Raw genomic sequence first — 20,032 nt, 5'->3', positions numbered from 1 at the left:
CTTCGTGACTCCGATTTTGAAAGAAAACACAAGGAGTGCTGTTTGGAAATACTTCACATTTTAAGCAAAGTGTAAACCTAACTCAGAGAATTGGAGTGGAGTTTATTTTCTCCCCCAGACAGCGCTGCGTTGTGCGTGTGTTACCGTTTTTCTGTGTTTTTATTTAGAGCTATTTATTTTCATGTGCTTCCTAGTTGTATGAAACAACATATTTTAAACACAACTGAGTTAAGGGACTGTCCAATTCCTTCCCAAGCAACGTCACGTTTTCCTGTTGCTTTCTACTGCTATGGAACTTAATTATAGTATATATATATATCCAGATATATATATATATATATATATATATATAATTTATGTAAATACTTTATTTGTAAATGATAATTCCTGCAAATCCTGCATAATAAATTCTGTAATGGGGAGACTCTTTGATTTCCTGACCAGACTTTAATTTGACGGTGTTTTATTACCTTTTTTTTTTAAAAATCATTTATAATTATTTATTTTTCATTCCAGAGTTATTTTTGGTTTGTTTTTTGTAAGTTTTTGGATTTTCTGTAGACATTTATTAGGTTGATACATTTATTTAAAATAAGTGCACTGCAGAGTGCAGATCTACTTAAGCAAATTGCGACAATGCAAACAATAACATTAGTGTTCAATAAATGTTTGTTTATTTTAGGCAATTTTGTCTTATTTGTTATTATTATTAAATTGTTGTATTTTATCAGATAAAAAAAACGAACAAAAGAAAAACCATGATGTTGGCATTATATACTGTGTCGGCCATCAACCAACCTGCTCTCTCAACCCATATCGCTCGACCACTACACCTGAGGTGCACTACAAAATAATTTCACAATACAGTCCAAGACAACAAATTAAATATTGAAATTAATTTGTGACTGATGGTACGTAATCTATGTGAAAATGGTTGCATCACTTCAAAACGGCATACACTTTTCAAACTGATTCAAATTTTCAAAACAAGGTGTCACTTGTGTGAATTAACAAAATATTTCTAAAGCTATGGCTTTTTAATGACGAGGGTGCGGCAAACTGTGTTTCTAAGATAATCACCCTCAATGTTTTTCCCCCACACTTGGCTTCATTCAGCAAGCTCACAGAATGCAAATGTACTGGAGGACCAACAAAGCCACATTGCTACATGTTACATGGCGAATTGACACCCTGCTGAATGGGGCAATTGTTCATGTGCATTGTTCTTGTGTTTATAGGGAATGTTGAAAAGCGTCATCAACACACATCATCTTTGTTTTTAAAAAAACCTTTATTTAACAGTAAGAAAAAACACGTTTTATAAAAGTGGAATTATTTAGGAGTTTAAAAGTGCAGACAACACAACAAAATGTACAGTCTGTCAATAATATAAGTCTTTGTATATCAACCATGTGTGTCATTTAATATATAAATGTGCGTATGCCAAATACCTTCAAATTTCTTGGAGTTATTATTTGGGCTAACCTCAACCCTACCCCAGCTACACTCAGAGCCTGTTTTGGGCTTCTTTTCATCTTGCCCCTGGCTGCATTTGCAGGAAAACTTGAGAATCCTGTCCATTGCTACTTGTTCATAATCTGCATCACCAACCTCAACGGACTTGTCACGTCATCACCTTCTTCCGTTGTAACAACAATGGGTGTGTCATTAGTCTCCTCCAGTGGTTCTTGAAAATATTCCATTTAATTATCACGTTCAGGTTGAAATCTGCTGTTTGAAATGTTCTCCAAGTCCGTGATTATGCGGGTATCAGATTCAGCATCGCTGTCGGAGAACTGATTATCATCGCGGAAAATGTAGTCCTGTACACGCTGCTTACACTGACTTGGATCTATCTTGGATCTATATATGACTTAGATCTTCCGACACCCGCTTCTCCTAATCCATAACACAGAGATGAATGTTTTAACAGACAAGTGAAACCGAAAGATCCTAGTCTTGTTTATGGAAGTGACGTCCTACTTCTTCGTCGGTGTACGCCCCTACACAATAATGTCTCTGTGTATGTGTAAAAGTAGTAAGATTTAAAGGTTAAACTCTATCAAAACGGTTTCACATGGAATATGGAGGAATGATATTCACCTGGACGGTCGCCTTTAAGGAAACTATTGTTCGGCATTGTTCAGCGCTGTTTAGCGTCTCAGTAAGTGAACTGTGTTTCCCCATGTAATCAAACGGGAATATTTAACTTGACGGTTGAACATTTATCTACTATTTGTAAGTCAAATTTGGTTTTGAAAATATATTGCGAGCAAAAAAAAAAAAAAAGGTACATGGTACAAGGTACATGAATCTGGGAAAATTGAATTTTACTTAGAGAAAGTTTTTTTCTACTGTTTTAGCGGCTTGTGGCGATTTCAGAAATGTGCGACATAGCGTGTTTTGCTGCGTTGGGTCACGGTTGATTAGTATTGATTGTTCAAACCCAGCCCTTATGCACTGTATATTGAATTCATACCTACTTAAGTTCCTGGTCAACAAATCCACAGTTGAACTGACCTGTGCCTCTGGTCTTGAAGGGCTGCTTAAAGAAGACCACCACTCCATAGACATTGACAACGGCCCCCCGCTTCAGGTCACTGAGGGGGGCGTACATGTATTTAGACACCTTGGCTGATTTAGCACCCTGCCAAAAAAGGAAAATGAATGAGCGTCAAGAAGAACAAAGGGTACACAACTTGTTCTGTCACCAGCGCCACAACATGTCACAACATAATCATTTTAAGATGATGACTTAAATGTGCAGTTAGGCGATTAATCAAATACTATTGTTATCATGTTTCAGCAGTATCGCAGCATTTTAAAATGAAGACAATGTCATATAACAATACACAATTCAGTACTCTTAATTAAAATGTTTCAGAAGGCATGAGCTAAATATATCACTAGATAAAAAAAATATCAGACAAAAAATATATTTTCAGTGTGACATCAATTGAATGAGTCTGACCTACATCAGAACATGGTTGTAATACACAGCTGTGAGTGACTAACAACACAAGACTGTGGTTGTACTGGGCAGCTTGTACCTGTCAACAGTAGGAGACAGATAGCACCGTGCAGATTCCAGGTGTATGGGAATGCTGTAGGGAGTTACTAAAAAAGAATATCTATGCTCAGCAAAATCCTGCCCTAGTTTAACAAATGCTACAATAACGCTTCCTGTTCTTGTTAGCTATCTAGTAAGAAAGTGAGCATGCTTGCTGTGGTTGTTTGTTGTGGTTAATAGCCTGAGATTGGGCGCCATAAGCACACAGATTTGTCATAAAAGCTTCCATTTAGGGCTGAGAAATACAGTAAAAACATTAGCACAATAATCAATGGGAGTGTAACACAATGGAAACATTTATCTGCTAAATGTTGAGGAATCCAAATACGGTTTTACACAGCATATGGTCTAGGGCTGCCCCATGAATGTCGAAGAGTCAAACGCTCAGTCGGAAAACCGTCAGTCGACTGAGATTCTTTAAGTCTAGCAGCTGTTTTATTTTTCTTGTCAGTCAATGTCTATTACAATAACAGACACAGGGATACCATTCTAATGAGGAATTATAAATAAGGGGAATCATAAATATATTTCTGTGTGTCAATAGTCTGCATCCAGACACAGACGCGGTCACGGCTTCCCGTGCACCCCGACGGCGGAGAGCAACATGGAGAGGCTAGCCCTGTTTCCACCAAATAAAACAACTAAAAACAGTGTGGGGACAAGGCACAGAGCATGATTCATAGATACTAAAGATTATTTTCTGTGCATAACACAGAGGGGGTGTTAACAAAGTGTCCCCATTACGCACAGTCCATAAGAGAGACGTAAAATAAAATAAAAACACACTGTTCTGGCGTGCCCTTCGATGGCTGTCGGTACCGTCGGAGAGGGAGACACGTGCGCCAAATGCGCCCCAATTGCCCCCGGCAAATAGTTGAATATTCACATTGAACAGCCATATGTGATTTGACTGACAAAAATCTGTGTCAGGTACAGCTCTAATATGGTCACATAAACACGCTGCATTTTGATTGTGGTTTTCTTGTCCACTACAGCCACTCAAAGTGCTTGCCAATTAACGCCCCTCATTCACCCACTCACACACACATTCAGACCCTGACGGCAAAGTCAGTCATGCGAGTGGAACTGCTGCAATTATCAGCAATCATCACGTTAGATTCCACAAACATAAGTTCCAATCTAAATTTGAAGGCAATTAAAGTCAATGTCACAGAAATGTGGCAACAAATAAAATGTGAATTAGGTCCCATCAATTGCAGCAGAAGCAACACAACCCTAACTTAACGTAAACTTGAAGGTTCCATTGTTGAGAAAAATATATGAAAAAAACCCTATTGCTGAGATTCTTTCATAATTTATTGAGAGCCTATAAATGCCATTGCATTTGAATAAACTTTATCATCTAAAAGACGTTAGTTCCTGGTTCATCCTGGTTCATCTATATATTCCAATATTTAATACCAATAATTTTGTCAATTTCCATTTTATAAATTTTTATTTTCGTATCATTCTTTATGTTAAGTGCATTGGATTTTATTGTATGTGATATGCTTGTTTGATTTGATTTGATTTGAATAAAGGGTCCTTTACTTCAGCGAAGAAGAGCCATTAGTACATATCAAAACAAAACTTTTGGTCTGATATAATTTTCCTATAAAATGTATCCAAAGCTCACGCTGAAAGATTAAAGCTCACATCACATCTTCTGGTCATAATTTGTTTAATAATTAATTAGTTAATTATTTAATTATCACAATATGGTGAATTTAATAACAACACACCACCACCACAACAATGATGCTGCCGAAAAAGGAAAGACCATAATATTGAAACCACAGGCCAGAAAACTGCCGCTCATCCTTTCTCACTGCGCCAGGAGGTGATAGCCAGCGGCAGGGAGGTCGAGCTTCAACATGACACATTCGAGGTTCACAGCAGGATTAGCCACTTGTTGACATGAAACACTCTGACAGGAACAGGAACAGGGACAGGTCACCCCCCGCCCCCCGCCCCCACACCATCCGGGAGAAATCTAACTAACAAGGCTTCTGACTCTGACCTCGGGGACCGGTGAAGAGCTTCTCTTCGTCTTCGCTGCTGGGGATTGGGAGGCACGTAGGAGGAAGCGCAACACCTGAGAACAGGATGGAGAGCGATAGCCGGATGAAAGATTAGCGACGCTCCTCCCTTTTATTTTTTACCGTGTTGCTCAGACGGGGGGGGGGGAGACGTCTCGACCCTTGAAGTTGCTTCTGGCACCAGTCCCTGATTCTACAACCTGTGTGTTGCTGGCGTGATGCAACATTCCACTATCGTAAATACGTTGTTGACATACTCTTTTATTGATCCGGTTTCTTCTGATTTGGTAACTTAGGTTTCATTAAATGCAGAGCTACGTCTATTACTAGAGCTGTACATAATTACCAATTTACATTGAAAACCTCACAATTTTCTTTCTTCTACAATCTGACACCAGACGATACATACAGTTGTGCTCAAAATACCCTGGGAGAATTTATGATTTCTTGGCCATTCTTCAGAGAATATGAATGATAACACAAAAGCTGTTCTTCCACTCATGGTTAATGGTTGGGTGAAGCTATTTATTGGCAAACAACTGTGTTTACTCTTTTTAAATCAAAATGACAAAAGAAAGTACCCAAATGACCCTGATAAAAAGTTTACATACCCCAGTATTATAGAACCCAGAATCGCGATTGTGGCGCCGCCCCTTGCGGCCGCCTGCGTGAGCACAGCGTGTCGATTACGCACATTTGAGCATTTTTCAAGCTTATAGAGCTTGTGCGTAATAACCGGGTGTCATGACATTTCACTGCATATATGTACGACCGTATGTGTATGTATGTGACAAAAAATCTCTTGAACTTGTTAATACCGTGTCTTGCCCCCTTTAACATCAACGACAGCTTGAAGTCTTTTGTGGTAGTTGTGGATGAGGTTCTTTATTTTCTCAGATGGCAAAGCTGCCCATTTTTCTTGGCAAAAAGCCTCCAGTTCCTGTAAGTTCTTGGGCTGTCTTGCATGAACTGCACGTTTGAGATCTCCCCAGAGTGGCTCAATGATATTGAGGTCAGGAGATTGAGATGGCCACTCCAGAACCTTCACTTTGTTCTGCTGTAGCCAATGACAGGTCGACTTGGCCTTGTGTTTTGGATCATTGTCATGTTGGAATGTCCAAAAACGTCCCATGCGCAGCTTCCGGGCTGATGAGTGCAAATTTTCCTCCAGTATTTTCTGATAACATGCTGCATTCATCTTGCCATCAATTTTGGCCATGTTTCCTGTGCCTTTGTAGCTCACACATCCCCAAAACATCAGTGATCCACCTCCGTGTTCCACAGTAGGAATGGTGTTCCTTTCATCATAGGCCTCGTTGACTCCTCTCCAAATGGAACGTTTATGGTTGTGGCCAAAAAGTTCAATTTTGGTCTCTTCACTCCAAATTTCCTTGTTCCAGAAGTTTTGAGGCTTGTCCCTGTGCTGTTTGGCGTAATGTTAGCGGGATACTTTGTGACGTTTGTGCAGAAATGGCTTTCTTCTGGCGACTCGACCATGCAGCCCATTTTTCGTCAAGTGCCTCATTATTGTGCATCTTGAAACAGCCACACCACAATTTTTCAGAGAGTCCTGTATTTCAGCTGAAGTTATTTGTGGGTTTTTCTTTGCATCTCGAACAATTTTCCTGGCAGTTGTGGCTGAAATCTTTGCTAGCCGTGGTTTGGTTTCAACAGAATCCCTCATTTTCCACTTCTTAATCAGCGTTTGAACACTGCTGATTGGCATTCTCAATTCCTTGGATATCTTTTTATACCCCTTTCCTGTTTTATGCAGTTCAATTACCTTTTCCCGCAGATCCTTTGACAATTATTTTGCTTTCCCCTTGACTCAGAATCCAGAAACGTCTGTGCAGAACTGGATGAAGGATGCAATGGTCTGTCAGAAGCACAGAAACTCACTAACCTTTTATACACACACACTTATTACAAACAAACAGGTCACAGGTAGGGATGGGAACCTTGATTAGCCATTCAAACCGGTTTGTGTCAACTTTTGTGCATGTTATCAGGTCAAAGTCACTGGGGTATGTAAACTTTTGATCAGGGTCATTTGGGTACTTTCTTTTGTCATTTTGATTTAAAAAGAGTAAACACAGTTGTTTGCCAATAAATAGCTTCACCCAACCATTAACCATGAGTGGAAGAAAGGCTTTTGCGTTATCATTCATATTCTCTGAAGAATGGCCAAGAAATCATAAATTCTCCCAGGGTATGTAAACTTTTGAGCACAAGTGTATCCCTTCTAGACACAATAGATTAGAGATCAGTGTATATGCACACTAGACAATTCATATGTACACCATCCTATACATGTCACTGTACATATAAACATGTGACTGTACACTACATGTATTTTACTTAAATAAAGTCATTCAATTCTACAAGCGACTGTATGTTTTAGAGCTACTTACATAAAGGCAGGCATGATCTCCGGATAGGTTGAGGTTACAGGGGTGCAGGTTGTCTTTTTGGGCAGTGGGGGAGTTTCCCACTGTGAAGCCAGCAACCACTACCACATCCTGAGAAAACCAAAAGACACACAAGACATCGATGAACAGCGAACAAGCGCAAGGGGAAGGCGTCAGAATGAGGACGACAGCGATAGAGACACCACATGCCAGAGGGAAGACGGATTGAAGGAGCAGATGTTGATATCTGCGACTTAAGTAAGACACTACAACAAATTGGCAATCGAAAGCCAGTTGGAATCAGTCGCAGACATCTTTTGTGTGTGGTGTGGCATGTGAGTGACCCTGAATGAGCTTTAAACGGAGTGGGCCGCCCAAACTCTGAGCTGACAAAGGCGGGCGGGTGGGCGGGGGCAGATCGTCACAGTAATCATGTTACAGTGTCACCAAGTCTGAAAAGGCCAAAATCGTGTATAGCTCAGTTTGATAGCAAATCCCTCCCCAATCCGCATAATACAGGAAGGGGATATCCTCCCCGAGCACAGCTTTACGGGGGCTAGAGCTCCATCAAGGTACAAATGTATGGGAAATGAAGAGAATACAGATAAAATGGAGATAAAAATGACAAAAGATAAAATGTTCACTTGCTTCCATCCAGGGCCTGTTCCAACTTACTGACATGTACATTTTATCATAAAATTATCTCAGCATTATTCATATTAATTCCCAAAGAGCAACAAAGATGGAAACATTACAGAACAAGAACAGACTACGCAATGTTCTGCTTTCTACAGAATCTACAATAAATCAGATGTCTGGAGGTTATTATCAACGAACTACGGCTGTACGACACCACTTTTTCTTTCTTTTCTTGTCTTAAACTTCCAGTTATCAGTTGTTAATGAGTACAGATATCATAAAAGACAATAACAACAGTAAGATAGATGAAAAAGAAAACCCTACTAATTATCCATGGGAATGTAGTTGTACTAATGTGAATTTCATTAAACAAAACCATAAACACATTATTAGAAATAACTAAATGACTTGACAAATTATGTCTTTCCTGTGCTCTATGAGACATCCTACTGTTCACGTGTAATATAGATGGGCAAAAATGTACTTAATATTACACACGGCAGTTAAAATCCAATATTTGACATGAGCAATGGCTGGAACGTATCTGCCTTAGCAACAGACATAACATAAAATTATTTCTGTCTCAGAGGTGAAACGACCAGGACTAATCTCTGTACATTGAGAGCATTATGGGATGCCTGGGGTAGCACAGGAACAGTACTAGGGTGTCTATTTGAAAGGAATCTGGCTTTGGGCATTATCTATGTTAGCTCCTTGATGATTGATGAAGGACTGACTGCAGGTTTTTTGTTTTTTTTACCCACCATAAGGCATTTTGTACACTTTCGTTGGGAGCTTTTATATTTTTGCTAACAATAAGCAGTTCTCTGATCTGACTACAAGAGCGGCCACAAACCAGCCCAAGCATCTCTTTGAAGATTATCCTTCCCCTTACTCAAAGCAAAGAAACACTCTCAGATAATGTGGTTTCTGCTGGATTTCGTCTTGATGAATGAAAGTGTGGACACAGGATGACCAAAAGCAGGAAGTCAGCTGGAGTCGACAGCAAAAAGAGGCTGTTCTTTCAGGACAGGAACAGAAAAGGAAAGAAGCTCAGAGGGAATAAAAAAATTGAAAGAAATAAGTGCCATGTGCTTTTTTTCAGGGAAACATAGTTAAAGAAATTGAATCCATGCAATCTTAAGTCCTTCTTCAACTAATATTTTCAGGATTAAATTTTGTTTTGGCATTGACACAATACCTTGAAGGACATTGATGTTTGATACCATCTTCCATACCAAAGGGAAAACACTCCAACGACATAAAATAAAGTGCTACAGAGATTGAGCTACAATTACAAATATATCTGAATTCACATGTACATCGAGGAAACTGTTACTATGACTACGACAGCTATTAAAAATGTTATCATAGGCCAGACCTAAAATGCGACACAGCATTTTATAAAAAAAAATCTAGGGGGTTCCTGCTTTGTTTCTCTATCCACCTCCTTGGGGTGAAAATGGTTGAAGACCTCTGATTAATGTTACAGTGCACCGATGTGATTATAATGACAGGTGATTATCAAGAATTTTCTTTATTTACGTAATAACAGCATCATACTGCGCCACAGTGCTGTGTTTGACTTACAATGTCCACACAGCAGCGTTTCCGTTATCCATTTATTGCCGGTTTTGACCGGGAAAATCTGTTGAATTCCAACATATTTAAATCACTCAAGTCATAATGTCTGGTGAAAATAATTCCCTCCAAGCGCAATTTGAATTAGGGCTGGGTGGATCATTTTGATAAAAAAAATTGCACGGATCTGTTAAATTTCCGCACTCGGCGAGATCCAACGTAAAGATAATCAGTTCAGGCGATCTAAAGCTGACCGTTCACCTCTGACCAATCACGTTTGTTGATAATGAACTAAGCCCCGCCCCCTCCCTCGTGGACAGGTTGCACTTCCACGAAGTGGAGACAGAGCCGCAGCGTCTAGAACTCTGAGGAGAAGCAGAAAGATGATGTGTCATTAGGACACATGCATTCATTCATACAGTAGTTTTTTGGTACATTTAAGTTCCGACCAAAAGCACATAGTAAATATTAATTGTGTAAAATATGTTGACGAGACGTCCCAATGAAGACGGACAACACCACAAACTTTATTGATTTAGATCTCGTTGTCATCTAAATTTTATTTTTGATTTGATCAAAATTGTATTTTTTTTAAATAATTAAAGCAGCTGTACTTGCACTTATTGTTCCTGAAAGGAAATTATTTGATAGTTCTCGTAGTAATATTCATAATATCTATTTGTTTATATCTATTTAATAGCTAATATCTATTTATTTTGAAAATGGCGTTTACTGACTCGACTGATGGATTTTATTTTGAATGTTCAATAAAAAATATTATGCATCTACATGCCTTGATAATTTCATTCTATAAATATTTTTTAAGCTCAATAAACACAGATAATATTTGACTGGAATCTCTCCTGTTTGTCCGGGAAATTCAAATCTTCCAGGACACGTTGACCGGCACCATTTTTTCTTTAACGGAAACTCTGCCACACAGCTGCCCCTACTCATTCAAGGCAGCTCAGCTCAACACAGGCCACAATCACGGCAATTCATGGACACAATTCATGGCTGCTTCAGGAGTATGTGCTAGGTAAGCAACTCTCATTTTCACAAAAATAAGCAGCTACATTGTAATATCTCATCCGGTTATGATAAAACATCCCACCATTAAAATGCGAGTGCTCTGTTGACACTTACAGAGCAATTTTTTAACAGTAGTCAGCTAAAATGTGGAAGGAAGGCTCAACCTTGCACAATTTGATTTTGCAGTATGCTACTCACGACAGGTAACTAACGGAACAGTAGACGTGGCAAATGTGTTTGTTACGATAAAAAGTACATTGCTATGGGAACAATGGCATAGCTGGATGGCAAGCTAGCAAGAGAAGGAGTTTAAATACTGTATCCCATTTGAACCGGTTGTGACGCACCTCTTGATTGACAGCTTCAGAGAATTCCTTTGCTGCTGATCCAAACAGAACCATGTTGATGGATGTGTGTTCTGACGACGAGCTCTGATGTGAATCTTCCTCTAAATGGAGAAAGATTTGATAAGGCATCAGCCACATCTGCTGTATTTTCAATTCTGCAAATGGAGTTGAGTTGTGATTTGCATAGCCTAGTTGAAAGTTTCAGCCTGTACAGCTGCGACATCAATTTTCAGATTGTGCAGCCTGGCATCAGACCTAATATAGCTAGTTTAACCATCAACTTTTATTTCTGTGTGCCAAACATTGTTTTTAAAGTAGGGAAACTAAGGCATTTTTTGAAACCTTGTCAAATTGATTCATTACATTATCATTTAACAGACAATTTTGTCTAAAATGACGACGACAAAATGATTCATACACTGATGGATGCAGCCATTAGAAGCAATTATGTTATATTGCGATGCAGTCCCGCGCAAATATCGCGATACACAAAATTATTGTCGTCGTTCAAGGGGGAAAGAGAGTGACAAAGAAAGAGTTCCCCTGTGGTTGCGCACAGTTCTTTTTGGTTTCATTCAATTGCAATTAATACACCCACAATATAAAACACAATTCGTTTTCTTTGGAGAAACGTGAACCTTTACGCCGGATCGCGGAGAACGGATCGCTTCATGCCGGAAATTGCACATGGGCGTTGACGTAACGTGCATGCGGAAAGGATCTCCTGTTCACCACGCGAACAGTGACGGGCACCAAGCAAGCACAAGCGAGGAAATGTATACATGAATAAAAAAAAAAAATAAATAATAATGAATTTTACTAATTGGGATTCTCAGCGTGAGAAATATGATGTAGCGTGCAAGTGTGAGCTGCTTGATATGTGTGAGTCTCAGTCAAGTTTTTTTTTTTTTTTATAATATCATTTCAGTAGTGGAAGTAATGACCTGGACTCGCAAATTAATCATCAGACCATCTCCGGACGCCACCAAGTCCACATCCTCCATCTGCTTCCTCGCAGGTACATCCACATACATCCTCGTGCGCGCAAGTGAATGAGCTTTGTCTGTGCACTCTACTGCTCCATCCGTTGCTCCACGTGGACGGGCGGACAGACAGGGGTGATATCGCGTATGGTGGTATATTGGCCTAAGCCTAACAGCATTGGATAAACATTGTGCTATTGTGGAAATCAACATGGTACCTTGGATAACAGTCTTCAGGACAAATTCCTCATCTCCCAGGGCCACCAGTGGGCCCTTGTGAACAACTTTACCCTGGTGGGAGGAGAAGAAAATACAAACGTAATGAAGAATCTCTGAGAGCCCTCTCCCTCTTTATGGTGTCACTGCAGGCATGTCCATTAACTCCCAGAACCTCATAAAACCATGTGTAAGAAACAGCACGTTATTAGACTGTTAATTCAAAAGTCAGAGATTACAGTGGTTTTCCCCAAATCAAAAGGAAATGAACAAAAGGAAAGCAAAAAATAAATAAAGACAATAGCTGCATATGAATAGACGGGTACTTGGTGACCAGTAAGATGAAAGGAATGAAAGAAAAAGCAATGTTTGTAAAAACAGCAATGGCATGAAAACAGGATAATCAACAGGAGCCCAACAGCTCACGGAAAGTGTTAAGACCCAACAGCGGTTTGGTGCGCAAATGTGGCTCCGTCACAATTGTAAAACCTTTGGTGCTGATTAATTGTCTGACAAATTCCTATAAATTATTTGGTTAATTTCAAGCTGCTGTTACTATAAAAGCCGAGCAATTCACACAGACCTTGTTAAAAAGAAGACAGTTATCGCCAGCAAACTTAGAAGACATGAATAAATACAATTTCTGTTTAGCTTTTTGGCTGTGCAAACAAAAATTACACATGACATAACATACAACATTGAAAAAAACATAAAAATAAAAACAACATAAAGCCTATTAGCAAAATATACAAAGAAGTTGAAAGCCAATTAATAAAATCTATATGTACTATTGCCAAAACAGACAATATCCTTGTCATTCATATCCAGTCCTGCTCCTCACTGGCTTTGAAGAAGGAACACTTGTCAATCTAATATGAATGGAATGCCATGTGTGATTAAATGTTTAACATCAGGGGAACAGCATAAAACCTTCATGGAAGCAATACAAATTAAGCTGTGGAGCTTTTTATGAATCTAATATATTGTATAAAATAACGTATTTTGCATACAATATATGTATGTGTTTATTAGAGATGCAGCAATTGCAATTTTCTTTGCCGATTGCCATTTCAGATTTTTTAAGTCTGACCTGCCGATTCAGATTTTGGCCGATTCAGATTGTCTTTCTTTCTAAGTACTATGATTTACAGCATACTAAAAAAAAATTGTAACTTTTCTTTAATGGAAAATTCAATTGTATGTACATAATAAAACATGACTATTCGATAATTTCAAAATTTCCTCCAATACTGCACCAGGTTACAGGACCTTCCCTCATTCAAACAACGACTATGCCGGTTCATCAAATTCACCACAGCTGCTTCTTTAACCCCTTGCGGGTGGCAGACCCCGCCACAACAATGTAAAATAGGATATAGGGGAGTACATGCTGAACGGAAATACATTGAAGGGTTGATTCTTAAAAAGTACCAGCTTAATAAAGTATCAACTATGGGATTTATTTTACAAAATAATCTACCACTTTGATGTTGAAACACGAATGATTTAAAGCAGAGTTACAGTATATTTGTTGGTTGAAAAATCCAGAATATTGAATTGTTGTTTACTGGGTGATAGGAACCAGACAGTGGACTGGGCACTGGGCACTATTGTGAGAAAGGTCAAAGACACTCCGCGGGAGAGTAAAGGGGAGAGTGCACTTATACGGAGGGGGAGGCAGGGACGGACAGTAGAAGGCTGCACACACAGTGTGCACGGTTCCCTGATGGTCTGAATAAGGCGCTAAATTTCTCGCCAGTTGCTTTTTAGAAATAAAGTCACTAAGCGGGTCTGAAAAGTGGCTATATCTAGTGAGAAAGCCGCCAAGTTTGCAACACTGGATGTTAAATGATAGCGTCACTGTAAGTAACTGCTCTCCCCGCTACGTATCCATTTTTAATATGGCCAGACCAACCAATCAGATATAAGTAAACTTTGATTATTTGCGAGCATGTTTATCATTATTTTTATTTTAATAGATTCAAGATTCAAGATTTTTATTTGTCACATACATATACATACTTCAATACATATATGCAGTGAAATGTAATGAATATATGTAATAATATATTTAATGTAATAATGTATTTTTTTAAACCTGTGCTGTCAGCATGATGGGCATACAACACAGAGTATTTGTATGCTATTGCATCTAGGTCTGAGTCTGGGTCTGCAAGTGGAGTTTGAGTTCTCAGTTCTTCTTCGTGGAATATTTATGATGGCCAAATCGACAAGGACAAAATAAAAATGCGAGCTTAGCGGCTTGCTCACGCACGGTGAAGAACTTCCACGCCGACGAGACGTCAGCGTGTGTGTGTGGCTGTGACGTTAGCGCCATGACGTGAACCGCACGCACCGAAATGCGTTTGAGCAGGTTTTGCGCAACGACTGTCTTTCTGAGATGTCATCTCTTTTATATTCAAAGTATCTCCAAACAACAGATGTACACACTGTTTTCAGTGCTGGTCCAAATCACTAGTTTTATTTTTTCTTTATTTTTTCCACGTGTCTTCTGTATGTCTCAAATTCGATTCAGCTGCCGTCACAAGTTTCAAAGGAGCCCTTGTAGGAGAATAATTTGAGCTGAACGCAGTGAGCCCAGAAGGCACAGAGAGTGACGATCTCATTAGTGCTGATATTGCCACTCATTTTTCATATTGTGATGAAAAATCAAAAGCAATACATTGTGCAGCTGTAATCAACAGGAAAACAGGATTCAATCTGAGTTTAACCTCTGTGTGCACTTGACCCACCTTAACATATTTGTCACAGCAGTCTGTCGTGGCACTGATCCTGGAGATGGGAATCCTCATTAGCTGTGCGGGTACTTGGGCGCCTGAACTGGCCCCATCCAGGACCACATGGACAGGCATGACGGTACAATGTCCCCAAGAGGAATACACCGTGCTGCCAAAAAATATAAATAACACATTGAGACTAACACATTTCATGACTGAGTTCAGTCATTTTAAATTATTTAAATGAGCCAGCACGAGACAGATTATTTCTTCTTTCTTTTTTTTTTTTTTTTTTTTTTAAATCTTTTTTTGAAAGTTTTTTTTTTTTAATAAGAATCGTAATCAAACCATCTAATCTTTAGGTTGTGAATCTTTTGCTCACACCAGTAGCCTACCCTGTCAGTCCTAACCACACAACTTCTGAATTTAACCTGCAGGAGGCAATGAAACCCAAAATCGACACAAGAGGCAAAACTGGGTCTTTGAGGAATACCAAAAAAAGTCAGGAAACCGAAGAGCCCTCCTGACCATATTCCCAGCAGGTGGTATCTTGTTTTCTGTCACAACTTGTTAGTTTGATTTCACGGATGTCTGACTAGCGAATCCCAAACTTCTACATTATAAGGCCATGACTGCGAGGTAGGGACAGCCTGGAAGGCAACGCTGGTTGCTCAACCATAGAGTTGGTGACTCAGTCAGGCAGAAGACACCGGAAAAATAGAGTACCCTCCAATTAAGACTAGAGGGCACAAGCTAGGGGCAAAAATTAGAGCGGAACAGAGTGATTCACTGCTGAGTACAAACCAGGGCTATGTTTAGGTGTGGAAAGAGGCTTTTTTCTTAAATGCTAACTCTGTTTATTAAATGATGGTTCACCAAGTACGTATGCTTTTTTTTTTTTTTTTCTTTAGCAATGCCATGCTTTAAGACTCCATTGGAACGTGAATGGGTAAATGCCGTATACATCTGTACTGTAATGACTGTTGTACAACATAGGATGCAAAAAAACACTCGGTCAGTAGGGCTCAGTATAATTCCTGGGAAAAGGTACCAGACTGTAACACCTTCCTAAAGTCTTTTCAATACCAATTTGTTTTTATTTTCTACCTGAAAATACAGTAGCTTAGTCGTATCTTTCAACCTGTTTTCACATTGTCATCATGGCTAAACTGATGGGGGAAAAATTACTTAATCCATTTCACAGTACGGCTGCAACCAAACAAAATGTGAATTCTGAAACCTTCCCGAATGCACTATATCTGATACCAATATTACAGGGAAGGTGACGTCTACAGACTCCTCAGCCATCATGTTCACAGCGAGCCCAGGTAGTGAACCGTCAACCCTTTACTCATACTTCTCTAAATGCAACAGCTATGACTAGTTTATACGGATGAGTCCTGAGGCTTTATTCATGTCGAAGGCAAAAGGTCAAGGTTTGCCTTGAAAATGAAATGAATAATGAAGAGCCAACCCAGCATGCCTCAACCTTTAAGCCTCTGATTCAATATCAGTCTACTTGCTCAATTCAGTACATGTAGAAAATCTGTACATGCAGTTACAAATAAGGTTGGGTACCAAGACACGGTATTAATCAGCCCTCGGGGCTAAATGATTAAAGACCGTAGTATCGGTAAGGTCCCACATTACCAGTACTGTTAACAGTATTGGAGAAATTAAGAAAATTGATTTTCTATTTGTTTAGGCTGTATAACCCATTTCTAACTCGCAATAAGATTGAGCTATTACTCGTAGAAGTATTTATGCTATTATCAGAAGAGACATCTCTCCTCTCTCTCGCTCTATCGCCCAAATGGAGGGAGGTGGGGCCGGCTCCCTCTGCCTGGCTCTCACACGCGCGTGAGGAGGCCCTGCTCTGAGCAAGTGACAAAGGCACCGCGAACGCAGATTGCGCCCCGATCGCCCCCTCTCTTTGCGTAATGCACAGAAAATAAAGGAGTGTTATTTCTCCTCTTAATTGGTTTTCTTTTTATCTTAAAAAGAACCGATAAGAGTACTGTTAAAGCACCAAATCGATAAGCAATATCGGTAAGAGTGTTAGTACCGTTAAAATCTTAATGATACCTATCCCTAGTTACAAAATGAAAAAACATAGTTAAAATATTTACATGGTACATGATCGGTCACACAATACATAAACTTGCATCAAATGGAAATTAGAGGCCAACAACTGCCATCACTACAGAAGAGTATTAGGGCCATGCAAAAAAAAGTAAAAAAAAATAAAAATTAAAAAAATAATAAAAATGACCTTTGTGTTTTGAAAATAAACTGATTTCTGAGTTTAAAGTCGAAATTTCCAGAATAAAGTCTAAATAAACTTTCTCAAATTATCTTGAAATTAGGATTTGAGAATGAAGTCAGAATTCCGAGATTAAAGTCAAAATAGATTGTGAGAATACAGCCATGATTGGGTTTTGCCGGCACAGGGTTCAGTCCGATGCCGGCTGTCGCCTCCCACGGAGTGCGGGTGCTGCTGGACCCCGGGGCGTGGAGCGGGTTCTAGAGACTGTCGCCCAGGAGGTTGGGCCCCCAGATCCTGTCCTTCGCCTCCCACATGAGTAGGGCGGTGGTGGTGTTCCTCAATGAGGAGCCCTGTGTGGCCTGACTGTTGAAGAGCAGCGTCTCAGTGGATGGCCTGTTTGTGCAAGTGTCGTCGCTGCTGACCTGGAAATGTTTTGAGTGTGGGGACTGGGGATGTAGGGCATATGAAGTCCGGGTGCCCGGCCCCCCGGCAGCACGCACCGTCCCGGACGGGGGCTCCCCTCTCCTGGAAACGATGCGCTGATTTTATTCTCTAAATGTTGAATTTGAAGTCGTAATTTCGACTTTATTCTTGAAATTTAAACTTTTAAGTCGGAATTCCTAGTTTATTCTCAAAACAATTGAAGAGGCCCTAATACTCTTCCTTACATCACAACAAAATAAATCATGTGTTTTACTACAGACACTATCCCAGACGTAGACACAGACGTCTAAAGCACCCCCAGCTGTAAATATCAGTCTCCTGCCTGGAGCAGAACACCAGCTTGTACCCAGCTAAATGCCACATGGGAAACCCAACAGACGTCAGAGCACAAACATCTGCCTTTGCAGCTCCTAAGCCTCCAAAGCCCTTAGCATGGATCCTTAAGAACAGCTATCACTTAATTGGGTTAATAAGGTTACCTAAACAAGGACATGCATTAGAGATTTAAAAACCAACGAAGAGATGAACAGTAGAAGAGATGAGTTGTGCCAAATCCAAACTTGCACTTTGTGTTGCATCATGTCAGGGGCCACCTATTTATTTTGTGTCGGATGCAAATTTCTGTGCTTGCTAGGATCAAACAAGTGTATCCAAGGCTATGCTATCGAAAAAAAATTGCCCGAGTCGGGAATATGCTTACGAAACTAAATGTTTCTTGACAACAAATAACATTTCAGGCAGATAAGGCCACACTGGGTCAAAAAATAAAACATAACAGTATATTCTAGGTTACACGAGTATATCTCACCAATGAGATGATGGCATCAAATCAGGAGCTCCCCTGAGGATTCCCTTCTTTAGTATCTTGCTAACCCCCAAGCAACCAAAATGTTTTGCGTACACCAACCAACCAACTGGGGCAAGACTTCACTGAAATAATCAATGAATAAAAGGTTCAGAACAGAATAGAAAGCATACTTTTTTGCTGGGTTCATCTGCCCCCACCCTCCAAAAGTAAGCAAGACATGTCTTACCAGACTATATTTAATTCTGCTTCATCACCTCTGTTCATCACGGATGTTCTTCTGACAAGAATAGCATTCTTGTGAAGCTCAGAAACCTTGTACGACCAAACACTATGTTCATATATTCATATTCTAAGACCAAAAAATTACTACCTGCCAGTGGTTTATAGGCTTGTCACGATAATATGAGGTGTCTGGAAGGTTTGAGGTGAATAGGTCACTGAGCTCCCAAAGCTGAGATATAGTGCGGTAATAATATTAACTTATGTTACTGTAGATTTATTGCCTCTATGTCATACCGAGAACGAAAACAACAACAGGTCTATTCAGAGGCCCTCTGGGAAAGGGAATTGTGTTGATTCTTCCAGCTTGACCAGAGGAGGAAATGTTTAGATTTATGGCAAGACAGAGGCTGGACACCTATAGGTTGGAATGTGGTATGTTATCTATGTACAGTTTTAAAAGCGAGAGCCGAGCGCCGCTTGGCAGAGAATATATCCGGCTCCTGTTCTCTCCTAGGTCGTCCATGAGAAGTCTGGTTTGATGCTGATTTGTGTAATAAAACTATTATTTTAATCAAGTCAGCCTCAGCGGTCACTCCTTCTTCATCAACACATCAAATTCATCCAGAAACTACAAAAACAAATTTTGTTGGACGATATGTGTCCCAGAAATACTACTGGACTGGAAATGCAACACTGAGGCTGTCTACAGGAAGGGACAGAGTAGGCTCTGCTTCTCTACTCCTTGAGGAAGCACAGGCCCTATAATGCGTGTTGCAAATCTTCTAACAGTCTGTTGTGGCTCGTGCAATTTTCTTTGCAACCATCTGTTGGGGCAGCAGCATTAGAGCCAGCAACTTTAAGCAACTGAACAAACTGATAAAGAAGGCTGGCTATGTGCTGGGGACTGCTCTGGAGCCTCAGAGCTGGTTGTTGAGAGAAGGATGTTGCACAAGCTGCTCGGCATAATGGACAACACTGCACACCCCCTGCACACCCCCTACACAAACTACTGGTCAGACAACAGAGTGTCTTCAGCCAGAGGCTCCTTCAGCTCCGCTGCAATAAGGACCGTTACAGGAGGTAATTCCCGCCACCGCAATAGCCACCTACAATGAGGAAACTCCTCCTCTGAATGGCAAAGCACAAGGCACATTTTTACTTTACATTTAACTTCCACTTTCAAGCTTTACATTTCACTAAGTTCAAATCTTATTCTATTTATTTATATTATAATTATTA

The 20,032-nt window shown here is 39.9% G+C and overlaps 1 protein-coding gene across 1 annotated transcript in view; it reads right to left on the bottom strand.

Moving 5' to 3' along the window:
* The window catches only part of pot1 (protection of telomeres 1 homolog), a 63,004-nt gene that overhangs the window by 33,722 nt on the left and 9,250 nt on the right, over positions 1-20,032 (bottom strand). Inside the window, exons 2-7 of the mRNA XM_080002718.1 lie at positions 15,069-15,222; positions 12,318-12,390; positions 11,117-11,217; positions 7,521-7,628; positions 5,091-5,165; positions 2,521-2,647 (exon numbers count right to left, since the gene is read on the bottom strand). Of these exons, the coding sequence (XP_079858844.1) occupies positions 2,521-2,647; positions 5,091-5,165; positions 7,521-7,628; positions 11,117-11,217; positions 12,318-12,390; positions 15,069-15,188 (604 nt within the window). The 5' untranslated portion in view covers positions 15,189-15,222. The remainder of the gene's footprint in view (positions 1-2,520; positions 2,648-5,090; positions 5,166-7,520; positions 7,629-11,116; positions 11,218-12,317; positions 12,391-15,068; positions 15,223-20,032) is intronic.

This window comes from Zeus faber (genome assembly GCF_960531495.2).
Source record: "Zeus faber genome assembly, chromosome: 6".
NCBI classification, from domain to species: domain Eukaryota; kingdom Metazoa; phylum Chordata; class Actinopteri; order Zeiformes; family Zeidae; genus Zeus; species Zeus faber.
This window is presented reverse-complemented; position numbering and strand designations above follow the sequence as displayed.